This window comes from Anticarsia gemmatalis, chromosome 11 (genome assembly GCF_050436995.1).
Source record: "Anticarsia gemmatalis isolate Benzon Research Colony breed Stoneville strain chromosome 11, ilAntGemm2 primary, whole genome shotgun sequence".
NCBI classification, from domain to species: Eukaryota; Metazoa; Arthropoda; class Insecta; order Lepidoptera; family Erebidae; genus Anticarsia; species Anticarsia gemmatalis.
Genome location: NC_134755.1, coordinates 4,536,501 through 4,548,423, shown reverse-complemented (window position 1 = coordinate 4,548,423; position 11,923 = coordinate 4,536,501). Strand labels below are relative to the sequence as shown.

At 34.7% G+C, this 11,923-nt stretch overlaps 1 protein-coding gene across 1 annotated transcript; it reads right to left on the bottom strand.

The window, feature by feature from the left end:
• Window positions 1–333: 333 nt before the first annotated feature.
• Window positions 334–1,349, bottom strand: LOC142976747 (venom peptide CtAPI-like). The gene is made up of 3 exons (XM_076120277.1): window positions 1,233–1,349; window positions 715–903; window positions 334–395 (listed from the first exon to the last, which is right to left on the bottom strand). The coding sequence occupies exons 1-3, from the start codon at window positions 1,309–1,311 to the stop codon at window positions 370–372; spliced, it is 294 nt and encodes a 97-aa protein (XP_075976392.1). The 5' UTR covers window positions 1,312–1,349; the 3' UTR covers window positions 334–369.
• Between the last annotated feature and the right edge of the window lie 10,574 nt (window positions 1,350–11,923).

Here is an 11,923-nt window from a genome sequence, read left to right as displayed (position 1 = left end):
TTGTTGGTAATGTAATTAAGTTCAAAAACAAATAACTCGTATGCTATTTTATTGTTAACGTATTAAAAAAGGAGTAAAGCATTGTTGGGATATGAAAATACCAATGTAGATTCACGTTTATGAGTATATTTGGGTAGTAAAAATATAAGTTTTATGTGTTTTTACCTCAACGCCGTTCCACATGAAAATAACTACTGTAGTTATTATGATACAAGGTATGATCACTGGACATCGATAGAACTAATAAAAGTAAGGTCTTGGATAAACTATGTTGTTTTGAATTAAGGTAGAGACCTGGTGTTTAATAGGGTAAATAAATAAAAAGACATAAAATTTTATTTTATTAATTTATTTGTCTTATCACCTAATTCAACCATAATGCGGATATCTCCGAACTGAAAACAATATGAAACAATTATATTTTTTGTTGTATGGCGGAACTATAATTAGATCAGTAAAATTATTACTGGGAGTAAAAATATATTGTTGGTATTTTTTTATCTGAACTCAGTGCTTAAAAACTGTTCGGCTATAATATAAGATACTAGCAGTATTTTGCGGCTTCGCCTCCCTGTCTCGATTCGGTAGGAGACCCTTGCCCAGCAGTGGGATAGTAATGGATTTTAAAAAAGAGTAGAATATAAGTTTAAATAAAGTTCAGAAAATCGCGTTACTTGTCTAATGCAATAAAAAAAGATGTATTTGTATACTCACAGCACATATGTCTTGAGACACATTTGCCTTGATCATTTCTGAAATAATTATTCTTGCATACACAGTCAGGATCAAAGCAGTTCGCTGCTACTTGTGGACAGCGTGTGGGTACTACCAAGGATCTACAGGTTTGATGGCAACGTGCTATTGAACACCTGGCGTACTCTTCGTTCCGAGGGCATCTCGGTTCTAAAAAATATATTTGAACATCCAGTTATTTATTCGTATAGGCCTATCACATTTATTCACTTATAACTGTCCACTATAGTCCATGTACTTAGTAAAGAGCCCCGAAAGTAAGTTTCGTGGCTGGTGTTTTCATCGTTTAGGATTTAAACAATTCATCGCTTAGAACATTTGTGAATCTCAGGTTTATTTAGCTGATGGTGCCCTGTTTGCTAAACCTATTTACTACTTTAATATGTAAATACATATAGATATTTATTCTAATCTAGATAAATCATGCATGCCAAGGTTTTCTACTTTATACTTTTACACATAACAAATCACAAACTTACGCCACAAAGGTTCAAACGGCGAGCCCAAAACAAATGTGATTCCACAAATTAATAAGGCAACTAACACACGGGTATCCATGATTTTCACTGTACACTGTATTTGTAAATAATACCTGATCCACTAATACCTTGTTTTATAAAGCAATATATGAGTCAAAATACCTATTAATACAAGGAATGTTACAATTATTATCAATTAACCTATATTATTGTTAATTAAATATCGGTTTAATCAAATTAATGAAGTACAGTATAATAATATAAGGATGACGATTTTTTCCTGAAACGGTACTATTTATATTCTATGCTGTTAACGGCGAGAACGGTTGGCGTTTCTAGTTAAACAGAAAGGCAACCTACAAGTATTCCAAGCACTTCCAATCCTACAATTATCTAGATAACTTTCGAGTAAAAAGCTAGGAAATTATATGTGAAAAGTGATCAAAACCCCTAATTCAATAATAATGGTTGAACACATATTTTTAACTAATCCCACTCCCCACCCGTCCCATTTTCTAGCATTTCTGAATAAAAAATGCGAATTTGAAAAGATAATTACTCGATACTAGGCGTTGGCGATATTTAAAGCTATTGTTCCACTAACATGTTAACGTGTTTACTAAGAAAAACATTAAAACGTTACTTAGATTAAAAATAATATCTGTGACTAAATAATATTAATATTATTTCAGTAGTAATTCGTCGTTGGTTCAGGCTGTTTACTAACGAGGTCAAAAACTTTCTGTACACCAAATTTCAACTGCTTTTTTGTGAGTGAGCAGCAAATATGATCACAATTTTTTATTCAAACATTAACAATTAAATGGTTCCATAAGTTCTTAAAGTTCTATCTGTTCATTGTTATGAAGATGACGCAAACTTTATTTCGGAAAATTAATTAATTTTATGCAGAAAGGATCCCATTTCTTAGTAAGAAACTGTCGAGAAATCATTAAGTTGCAGCCAGTCTTATAATACTGCACGGCATTGATAAGCTCAGTAATATTTTATGCATATTGAAGAATGACATAAGAAAGGCTTAGCGGATACGCCCAGCTTTAAAAAGATGTTTTTTTATATAGCGAAATTGTGATGATAAAGTATATTTATTGTTCGCCGGTACATAGATGAAAAATCACGGTTATTTTAACCTATGTCTCGGGACTCACGACTCACGCTTTTTATTTTATTCGAATAAATAGTGTTATCAAACCGTTAAATTATAAAATTACGTATAAAACCTTCAAAGATTAATGTAATCTATAAGTAAGACTGTACACTAACAGCAATTCAATTATTGTAACAGTAATACAAAACGCATACATTCAAAGTCAACTTGACAACGCAAACATTTTAGACACACTCAACTCCGACTGCACTTATTCCTTGTTATTAAGTTACGTTGATATTACTTGATATATTATTTCCATAAATTTGCCTACAAACAAACCAAGGTTCAATTGGTATAGCAAATATTGATATATTGATGTAATTTCCTCTTGACATTCTCTAATAGGTATATGTACTAAATGGACTAGAATAAAATCCATACTAATATTATAAATGCGAAAGTAACTCTGTCTGTCTGTCTGTCTGTCTGCTACTCAATCACGCCTAAACTACTGAACCAATTTGCATGAAATTTGGTATGGAGATATTTTGATACCCGAGAAAGGACATAGGCTACTTTCTACCCCGGGAAAATGACGCATTTCCCGGGAAAATTCAGGTGGCGAACGAAGTCGCGAATAATATAATCAATATAATAATGACATTAAATTAACAAAATTCCGTTGTCATGGCAACTGTTTTAATGGCGGATATGCCTTAGCGCGACTTCGTTATATGAGATATAAATAATTTTAAGAATATTTTTCGTGAAAAAAAAGCATATTTTATATCATCACGCTACGACCAATAGAAGCAGAGTAACAGAAAAAAAGTGTTACAAAAACGTGGAAAATTCTGACCCATTCTCTCTTATAAAACGCAAGCGAAGTTGCGCGGGTCAGCTAGTATAATATATGTTGTAGGTAAGTAGTTATTATAATTAAACATTAAATAGTTATCCTGCCTATTATGAGGATAAGCTAAAAATAGGTGTAGTACGTAAATAATAACGTTATGACCTCACGTAACCTTAAAAATATATTATTATTTTCAAGTTGGTTTAACGAACTGGCATAAAATGTAAGGCACCTAATATATTAAAGAAGAAGTATTTACGATTTTGCAAATACAGTCTACGGTTTCATACTATTAATTCGAGTATAAACATTTCGTTACACTACTTTTGTCTGGTAAAATATGTCCAGTGCGTATGAAAACAATAATTTTGACAAAAACAATTGAAACAATAAATTGAATACAGTTGGGCAAATTTACGCCAATACTCACGCGTAATAAAGATACCTTTTGAAAGGGAACCTTTCGCACACTACTTCTAACACCAATTTGTTCAAGACCATCGTTCTACAGTGCTGTACATTGCAGTTTTGTTCGAGCAATTTGTACGAACTTTTTTATAGACCACGCAATGTACATCGATGTTAGTGATAGAATCGTGTAACTGGCGAGACAATGAGACACAAGGGGTGAAGATCTTTATTACCCAGTCGTTATAAGTTTCTCCTTTAGTGCTGAGAGGTTTTCTTTTAAAATTAGTGCTTTAATATTTGAGCACGTGGAAAGGGGCGATAAACTGTTGGCAAGAGAATTATTCGTATACATAAATTCTTTACTGCTCCTATTTAAACATATCTTTGATTTTATTTCTTTAGTTTTATATTCTAGTTTTATTTTAGATCTTTTTGTGCTCTGAATTTTAATTCGAGGAAATTCGGCGGCGCTGTAAAGCGTGTAACATCCTGCCTTGTTAATGGGTTTCATGTCATATGGGAAATATACATACCAAATATACATTTAAATAGAGTAGGACTCCTCTTAAAACACATGGAAGAAAATGCACCCTCTTGGGCAGCCCTTGATCTATGTAAAATTTTATGAAAATCGATTTATTAAAAAAAGCCATAAAAGCTTTACAAACAGACAGAAAAACTCATTTATTGAAAAAAAAAATACTGAAAGCTAACTGAGGTTAACCGCTAAGGAATAGTTCTGATTGTTACAAAGATAAAGGGATTAAGTACCTACGTTTCATTTTATTTGGAAAACGTATGGAATTACTTCCATACACTTACTTTTGTTTACAAAAATATGGTTATGATGTTCGGTATAATATTATGCTTATTTTTTAGGTGCGCATGATATCAAAAGTTTATTAAGAAGACCTGTAATAAAACCGGAGCTCTACGGATTCCAGGTTTCGTACAAATATATTCATGACATAATATAAAATAAATAAACTAAATATTTGAGTTTATTTGCTGTCTCTACAATAAATGTTTTTAAGCTTTAACCACCAGTAAAGATATCTAGCTGCTTGCACCCAAGCATTTGGGCAATGATCATGAAAATTTAATTCGATTCCCGGGTCAGATAAAATGCAGTTGCGTTTTGAAAATTTCTGTCGGAATATTCGTCATAGCAGCCTAGTGTTAAAAGCAACGTACCTGGAACGTGATGCGATAAAATTATAGAAGCTGTAATTTTAGTGTACTATTGTTGCGTTTAAGGTGTAAGTGGCGTTCTTTGGTCTCTGCCTATCCCTGTGTCAAAAAGACGTGATTTGATATAATTATGTATGGAAGTTAAAACATCTTGTTACAGTCACTACGCTGTGAGTATTTTAGGAATTCTAATAGTAAACATTGGGCTTTAATATAAAATTTTAAAAAAATCCTTCACACCCTAACCCATTTTTTTCCATACTAAGCTTACAAATGTACCTATATTAAAACTAAAACTTTCAATGAATAAAACTCATTAAAATATTAAAACGAAATAATATCAAAACCTTTTGTAGTACCAAACTAAAATTACTTACACATTTTATATGTAATTTCAATTAAAACAATTAAGGTAATTGGTTAATGTGATATTATGAGGCTGTTTGTATTCAGATCACGTACAGGATTCAACGTCTTGTCGGGACCCTTCCATAATGTAGGCAAATGGAATCCTGCCCTATTTATATATCGATTGTTGGAGGAAATTGTGAATTTGTATGGTCTATTTATGTTTTAATTGGGGCATATCGGCTTAATACAACACTGTTAAACAATGTTTTTCGATAGAGCTCTACTTATATTTACTTTTGGCAAACATGTAAAAAGAGTTTGTTCATTCATATCTTTACACAACATTATATCTGTAAATTTATACTATTTTGTTTGGAAACCTTTGCGGTAGTAGTGGTTATTATTTGCAAATCTAGTATATCTAGTGTCTGTCAAAATCGTGAAAGTCTTGTGAAGACTGCCGTCGGTTTTATAACTTTGGGAATTGCGAAAGTACATAGAAGCCTTTCTATTCCTTCAAGGTTTATATATTCAAATGATACCAGCTTCATAATCAACAAATATAAAGCATGCCACAACAAGCTGTAATTGTGAATAAAATATTAACGAAAAATAATTACTCTCTGAAAATAATTTATAGACACGCTTCGCAATAAACTTGACGGGAGCCACCAAAAATCAGTACACTGAAACCTGCACCCGACACAACTGAGAACAGAATAAAGTTAATTATTCATTCAAAGTGTTCTGTGTGAAGCAAAACCGCATTTTAAACGTGCAGCCAGTGTTAAAGGGAGGAAACGGTGAAAGAGTTTCAAACAAATTAGCAACTTAATCTGTGTTCGGGCTTGTTTGGGTACGTTTTCAACTGATAGTTATAAATGCGGTGTTGAACAACAATTATAAAGCGCTTTTGAGGGTCCGAGGTGGATGTGGGCGTCGCTTCAGGCGTTTTCGTATTGAAAAACGTTTAACTAAAATCATAATCATGTTATGATAGTGATATTCTTTCGAGAGCTTGTAGTTTCTTGTTACTTATATCTTACTGTAAAACTTTTAATTTGAAAGCAATAGACTTGCCACCCACCACGGTGAACTAACGTTAAAAACGGCGAAACCTTCTTGTCTTACAGGTGTGATGTCACTAATACTTCCATGTATGTAAAGATAAAAGTAGATATAGCCTGCCATAAAGCAAGACATCTATTCTGTGTTTCCAAAATAAAATATATGGAGCCTTTTTTAGAATAGAATAGAATAGAATAGAATATTATTTATTACAAGTAACAATGACTCATTTTTTTTTGTTAGTAAAACTTAATATCTATATTAGTACATACCATAATTAAAGTACATGGCTGGCTCACTGTCGCTTCATTCCATGTGAAATGGCACTACAATGAACCAGGTAAGGACAGTCCATTCTTTTTGCAATCATGCTTAGAATGCTGTTGGAGCTGGTCCGCACCCTGCGCATCAGAGACTCGCATCTTCTACGCATCGTTGCAAAGAAACAATGAACCTGCGCATCCGCAAACATCCCTGATGCGCTACAGAAGCGAGGCAGCCCCATCAGAACCCTAAACGCGTTGTTGAACTGAACACGGAGAGCGCTGTACGCCCTTTGAGTATATCTAGCCCATAGGCTGCACGTGTAAAAGGTTGTACAGTAAGCGCGGAAAAGCGTGATCTTAACTTCTAGCGAACAGCGTGCGAACCTACGAGCCAGCATATTCGCTCTGACCGACAGCGCCCTCCGCTCCCGCTCGATGTCAGAATCGTCTTTAAGATCAGGGGTCAATATATGACCTAGATATTTAAATATATGTACTCTCTGTAATAGCATCCCGTTAAGGGTTACAGGCGGTACCACATTCGGACTTTTACCTCCAGACTCAAAAACCATTAACTCTGACTTCTTACAATTATAGGTCAATCCATGTGACTTTGCGTATTCCTCACATTTCTTAATAAGTTTTCGTAAACCACAGACAGACGCACTAAGCAGCACCATGTCATCTGCATAACTAATATTGTTGAGGCAGACATCATCAATATAACAGCCGACCCTAGTGCTACTGAGCTCGTCAATCAGCTCATTCACGTATAGGTTGAAGAGCGTAGGCGAGCTCAATCCTCCCTGCCTCACCCCGCACTCCAACCCATACGGATGAGACAAGGCTCCAGCCCACCGTACATGATTGATCTGATTTCTATACCAGAACTTAAAGGTGTTAATTAGCTCTTTAGGTAACTTAGATTCCTCTAATTTTCTCCATAACCTGTCATAGGAAACCAGATCAAAAGCCCTTGATAGGTCGAGGAAGCAAGCATAAATAGGCGTACCGCGCCGTGTGTAGTACGTGACAGCCTGCTTAAGACACAACACTGCACTCTCCGTTGACAGGCCAGGTCTAAACCCGAACTGGTTGTCATGTAGTTTTACTGACTTGTTCAGTTGTGTATTAAGCATGCCGTCAAACACTTTCGACACTACCGTAGCCAGTGATATGGGCCTATAGTTACCCGGGTCCGAGAGGTCACCCGTCTTATTTTTAGTTATGGGTACAACTACCGTTCGTATCATCTCTGCCGGCAGGTAACTATGGCTCACACAGAAGCTGTACAACATGGCGAGAACTCTTGGTAAGTGTGGGCCAGCGTATCGGAGGTGCTCGATGCTGAGTCCATCATGACCTGGAGATTTGCCTTTAGTCATGCGATTAATAGTGAGAGCAACATCTTTTGCATTAAATTTGATCCCCAACTCTTTACCGGTCTCAACATCGATCACCGACGTTGATTGTCCTAGAGGGGATTTTACAATAAAGAGATCCCTAAATATATTGGCGATCTCTCCTGGTTCAGACACGCCGCTGACGCTCACCGGGAGTCCCGGTTTCGTTTGCATTTTATTGGTGTGCTTCCAGAAATTACGAAAATCATTTGAGGAATGATATGAGGCCAGAATGTCCATTTTGATTTGATCCTCATGATCCTGACACCATTTAAGTCTGGATTTAAAGACCTTCCTGGTCTCACTCATTTCCTCATACGCACGCCCGTCCGTAGGTTTACCACTCCATGTCCATAGAAAAAATTTTTCCTTCGCCAACCTATGCGCCTCAGCAACGTGTCTGTTCCAGCCTACAACCACCCTCCTAGAACGCTTATTGCCACTTCCTCGACCCATCATAGCTGAACTTTTTATTGCATGTACGACGTCCGAGTATAATTTGTCAATAACAATTTTGTGACCATCATCGCAACACATTCTATCACAACAGGCCTCAAGTTCTCGTGGGAAGTCGATAAGTCTCAATTTGTCGTGACATTCTTTTTGATAACATTCTATCTGTTTTTGACTTCTCTCCCCCCACACAACCTTACTTGCGTTAGCGCCTGGTATACATATCTTAGGCATAATAGACTCAAGATTACATTCCACTACCAACGGAAAGTGGTCAGACCACAATACGTTATATAAATTTTTTTGCTTTTAATAAATAAAAAATACTACAGCGCTATTAACACCGAATGTCTTATTACCTTTTCAGTAATGATATGATCTTTGCTCAGCTGTGCATCTATTGTTCATCGTGTTGCACCAGTATGCAGTATACCGCAATAACGTAGGTGCGTGACAATACATACACACGGATAATTGGCTAGAATAGGTATGCATTCTATAGTGTGAAACAATGTAAGATAACTTTCATGTTATAGTCAGACGCCTTACATTTATGAATTAGCAATCAGTTCGAAACGTCAGTAGGTGTGTTTGGTTTAAAGTAAATAATTTTAAAACTATACGTTTTTGCGTGAATGTTTAAATCTTAAGTGAAGCTGATTTAAAGACAGCTTTAAGCTAAATTTCTGTAGGTAGGTACCTGTTTAGTTTAAATCATTAAAATAATATGCAATGTTTTTATTACTTCTCCTACAAAGCACAATATTTTTTATACTTTTGACTTATCAAAATCTAATCAATCATTGTTTCTCCCAAAATTAACTTGAAGCCAATTCATTAAAGCTTCATAGTTGAGTTCATTACTAATTCAAGTGTTAATAAACAATTCGATGTATTTCTCTAAAGCGCTTGAACCCTCTCGAGCTTAGGCCTTTAAAGTGAAATCCAGGCAATGGTTATTCGCAAAGGGTACTTAGAGAGCAAGTACACAGATTTTGATAAATATATAATAGTCTTGCTGTTATGAATAAAAGAACAGGGTTGGATGAAACATTGGCCGATGTTTGGCAAACACGCCAACACGTTTGCTTCATTGAACACAATTACGGGACAGTGGTGCTTAATAATACATTTGGCGCCTTATTCTGAATATGCAAATTTGAAAAATGTTTTGCGGGATTCGTTGCTCGTTCAAATGAGTAATTACTTAGTTTGAGGATTGCTTTTTGCCCAATTATGCATATTTTCAGTTGTAGAATACTCTTGTCAATGTGTTTTGCGCTAGGATTGCGAATAAAATAGAACAAATGTGAATTTAAAATTACGTGATTTGAATGGAAAATATCATATAAAAATTTTTTGGTCCATTATTAATTGTATTTAGCATTCACTTTTTATAATAATCAGTAATCTAAAAATATGGACGTTTTGTTTATTTTCTTAATAAAATATAAAAAAATACAAACTACAACAAAGTTTAGTACATTTTAATCGATTTACACTGCTTCAACGTAACTTCGGACGGTTTTCAGCGAAGCATTAAGCTCACCTCATTTAGACGGGTAATTGATATTTCTTCTAAGAAACCTTCAACAGAATAATCCCTCAGATCCCTATCAAAAACGCAATAAAGTGATTTCCTGGTCAATAAGGGTGGACATAAAATCGCCGTAGACAAAAGAACTCGATGGTAAGATGCAATTTTTATTATCTTTCATTCTGATCGAGTGTTTGTTTAGACGCGTAATGTGGGTGAACCCTTATTTTAGTGACGGGTAAGTGTCGATACGACTCATTGTTATTTTATTTCTAGGGAGTTTTATATTGGTGGTTGTTACTGAATTGCATTTACTTCCATTTGTGTACCGTAGATAGTTGTAAAACAGTCGTGAATTTGGTTCAGGGTCCGTAAAACATACGAGAAATGATGATAAAATTGAGGATTTTTTTTTTCACCCATTGATTTCACTGGAGCAAAAGAGATTTCATTGAAACCGGTAAACGATGCATTTTGTTTATACTGTCCAAGTGTGTGCTATAATATACAGTATCAGTACGCTCTCTAGTAACCCATAAAGTTAAACACTATCAAACTATCTACATAAACTATCCTCGCATGTAATTATTTGTCTACAGCAAACCTTTGTGGCGGACATTTTTGTTTCCGTCCCAGTAATCCTGTTGTAGGATTATCGTAAACCCATTACTAGCAAAAAGCTCTCAAAGATTATCGGACCAACTACGTAGTACCACGAATATTTAATAAGTTTTCTGTGCCCAAAATTACCATGATATGAAATGTTAGGTAAAAATTAATGTAAACCTGGAACATTCATTGTGTGCAGGTTTTGTTTTTACTAATGTTTTTTTACACGCACTTTGCTGTTAAGCAAGACTATAAAATTATGATAGATCAAGAAAGAATAATTTCAAAATCAGAAGGAAAGAGAACCAAATAAAAATATGCGTAAAATGTGTTAAATTACAAATACAATAAATTCAGAAGAACTTCAAAATTTTATTATATAGGAGTCGAAGCCATTGTAAAATATTTTAATATCAAATAAAGTTTATGACTCAAACGCTCATGATTCCTAAAACCTTTCAACAATATTTAGCTTCTTTCTATTCGCAATGTTGTCTCAGACGTGAGTACTAAAACATTTTATAATCGATCAAGGACCTCTGTTTGTTTGGGACTGTCCTGAACGTGATTGACATACAACCTTCTTTGAAGGGAGGTTCTAATATCCATCGAGTCATAAGTACACCCTTAGAATTTTTGAGACGAAAAAGGTTTATCACACCCTCTGAAATTTTAAATGTGAAAATCTGCAAATATTTCCCCTCTCGCGTTTTGACAATTAAAATTACGAAACAGTACTAGGTTAAAGTATTAGATTTACGATTGGAAGGATTGGATTTGAATTTTACCCTACTCGATATCCGCCAACATACCACTAATTCAAAACTTTAAGTGTACGTACCAATCCACCTAAACTCAAACCCTAAATTCATAAAAATATAAGAAGTTATGAAAGGCTTATAAAGAGTTTTGTTTCTTTCACTCCTTAGTGAAATGACAAAGAGAAAACATATTTTAGTAGTTTTTAACTAAAATAGGTTTATAGTGTGATTATGAATAAGCGGGTAAGTTTATAAGAGTTAGTTAATAAGAGAATTGCTAAGTATTTTGTAATGTAGAGTAGCAGCAATCTTCAATAAAGAGTCGAGAGTTGAAAGTGTCTGCGTTTCGGAGAACACCACCAGTCACTGTCGTGTCATTACTGAGGAACAATATATCCGCAAAGAACTATAAATATTCAGATGATTTTAAAGCAAAACTATTACTAAAAATACGTATAATAAAGCAAAATACATGTGACAGTTCTAATTTGTGGACGTGAAATGAATGCTTTACTCTGTATGCACCGTAATACACCCGGTTAGATGCCGCGTTGTTGGCACGCATAATTACGTCACCATGTCAGTAAAATGAACACTGACATGGTGCACAACACAACAGCATATTGAAAATAATTAGAAACTTGAATGACATCAGAAAACAAATAACCATAATT

Excerpts from the sequence above, each read along its gene's own strand:
- LOC142976747 (XM_076120277.1), bottom strand. The coding sequence starts at position 1,311 with ATGGATACCCGTGTGTTAGTTGCCTTATTAATTTGTGGAATCACATTT. Across the intron at positions 904-1,232 it reads GCCGTTTGAACCTTTGTGGC|AACCGAGATGCCCTCGGAAC; the intron begins GTAAGTTTGTGA and ends TATATTTTTTAG. Across the intron at positions 396-714 it reads TGTCTCAAGACATATGTGCT|TTCGGAGATATCCGCATTAT; the intron begins GTGAGTATACAA and ends TATTGTTTTCAG.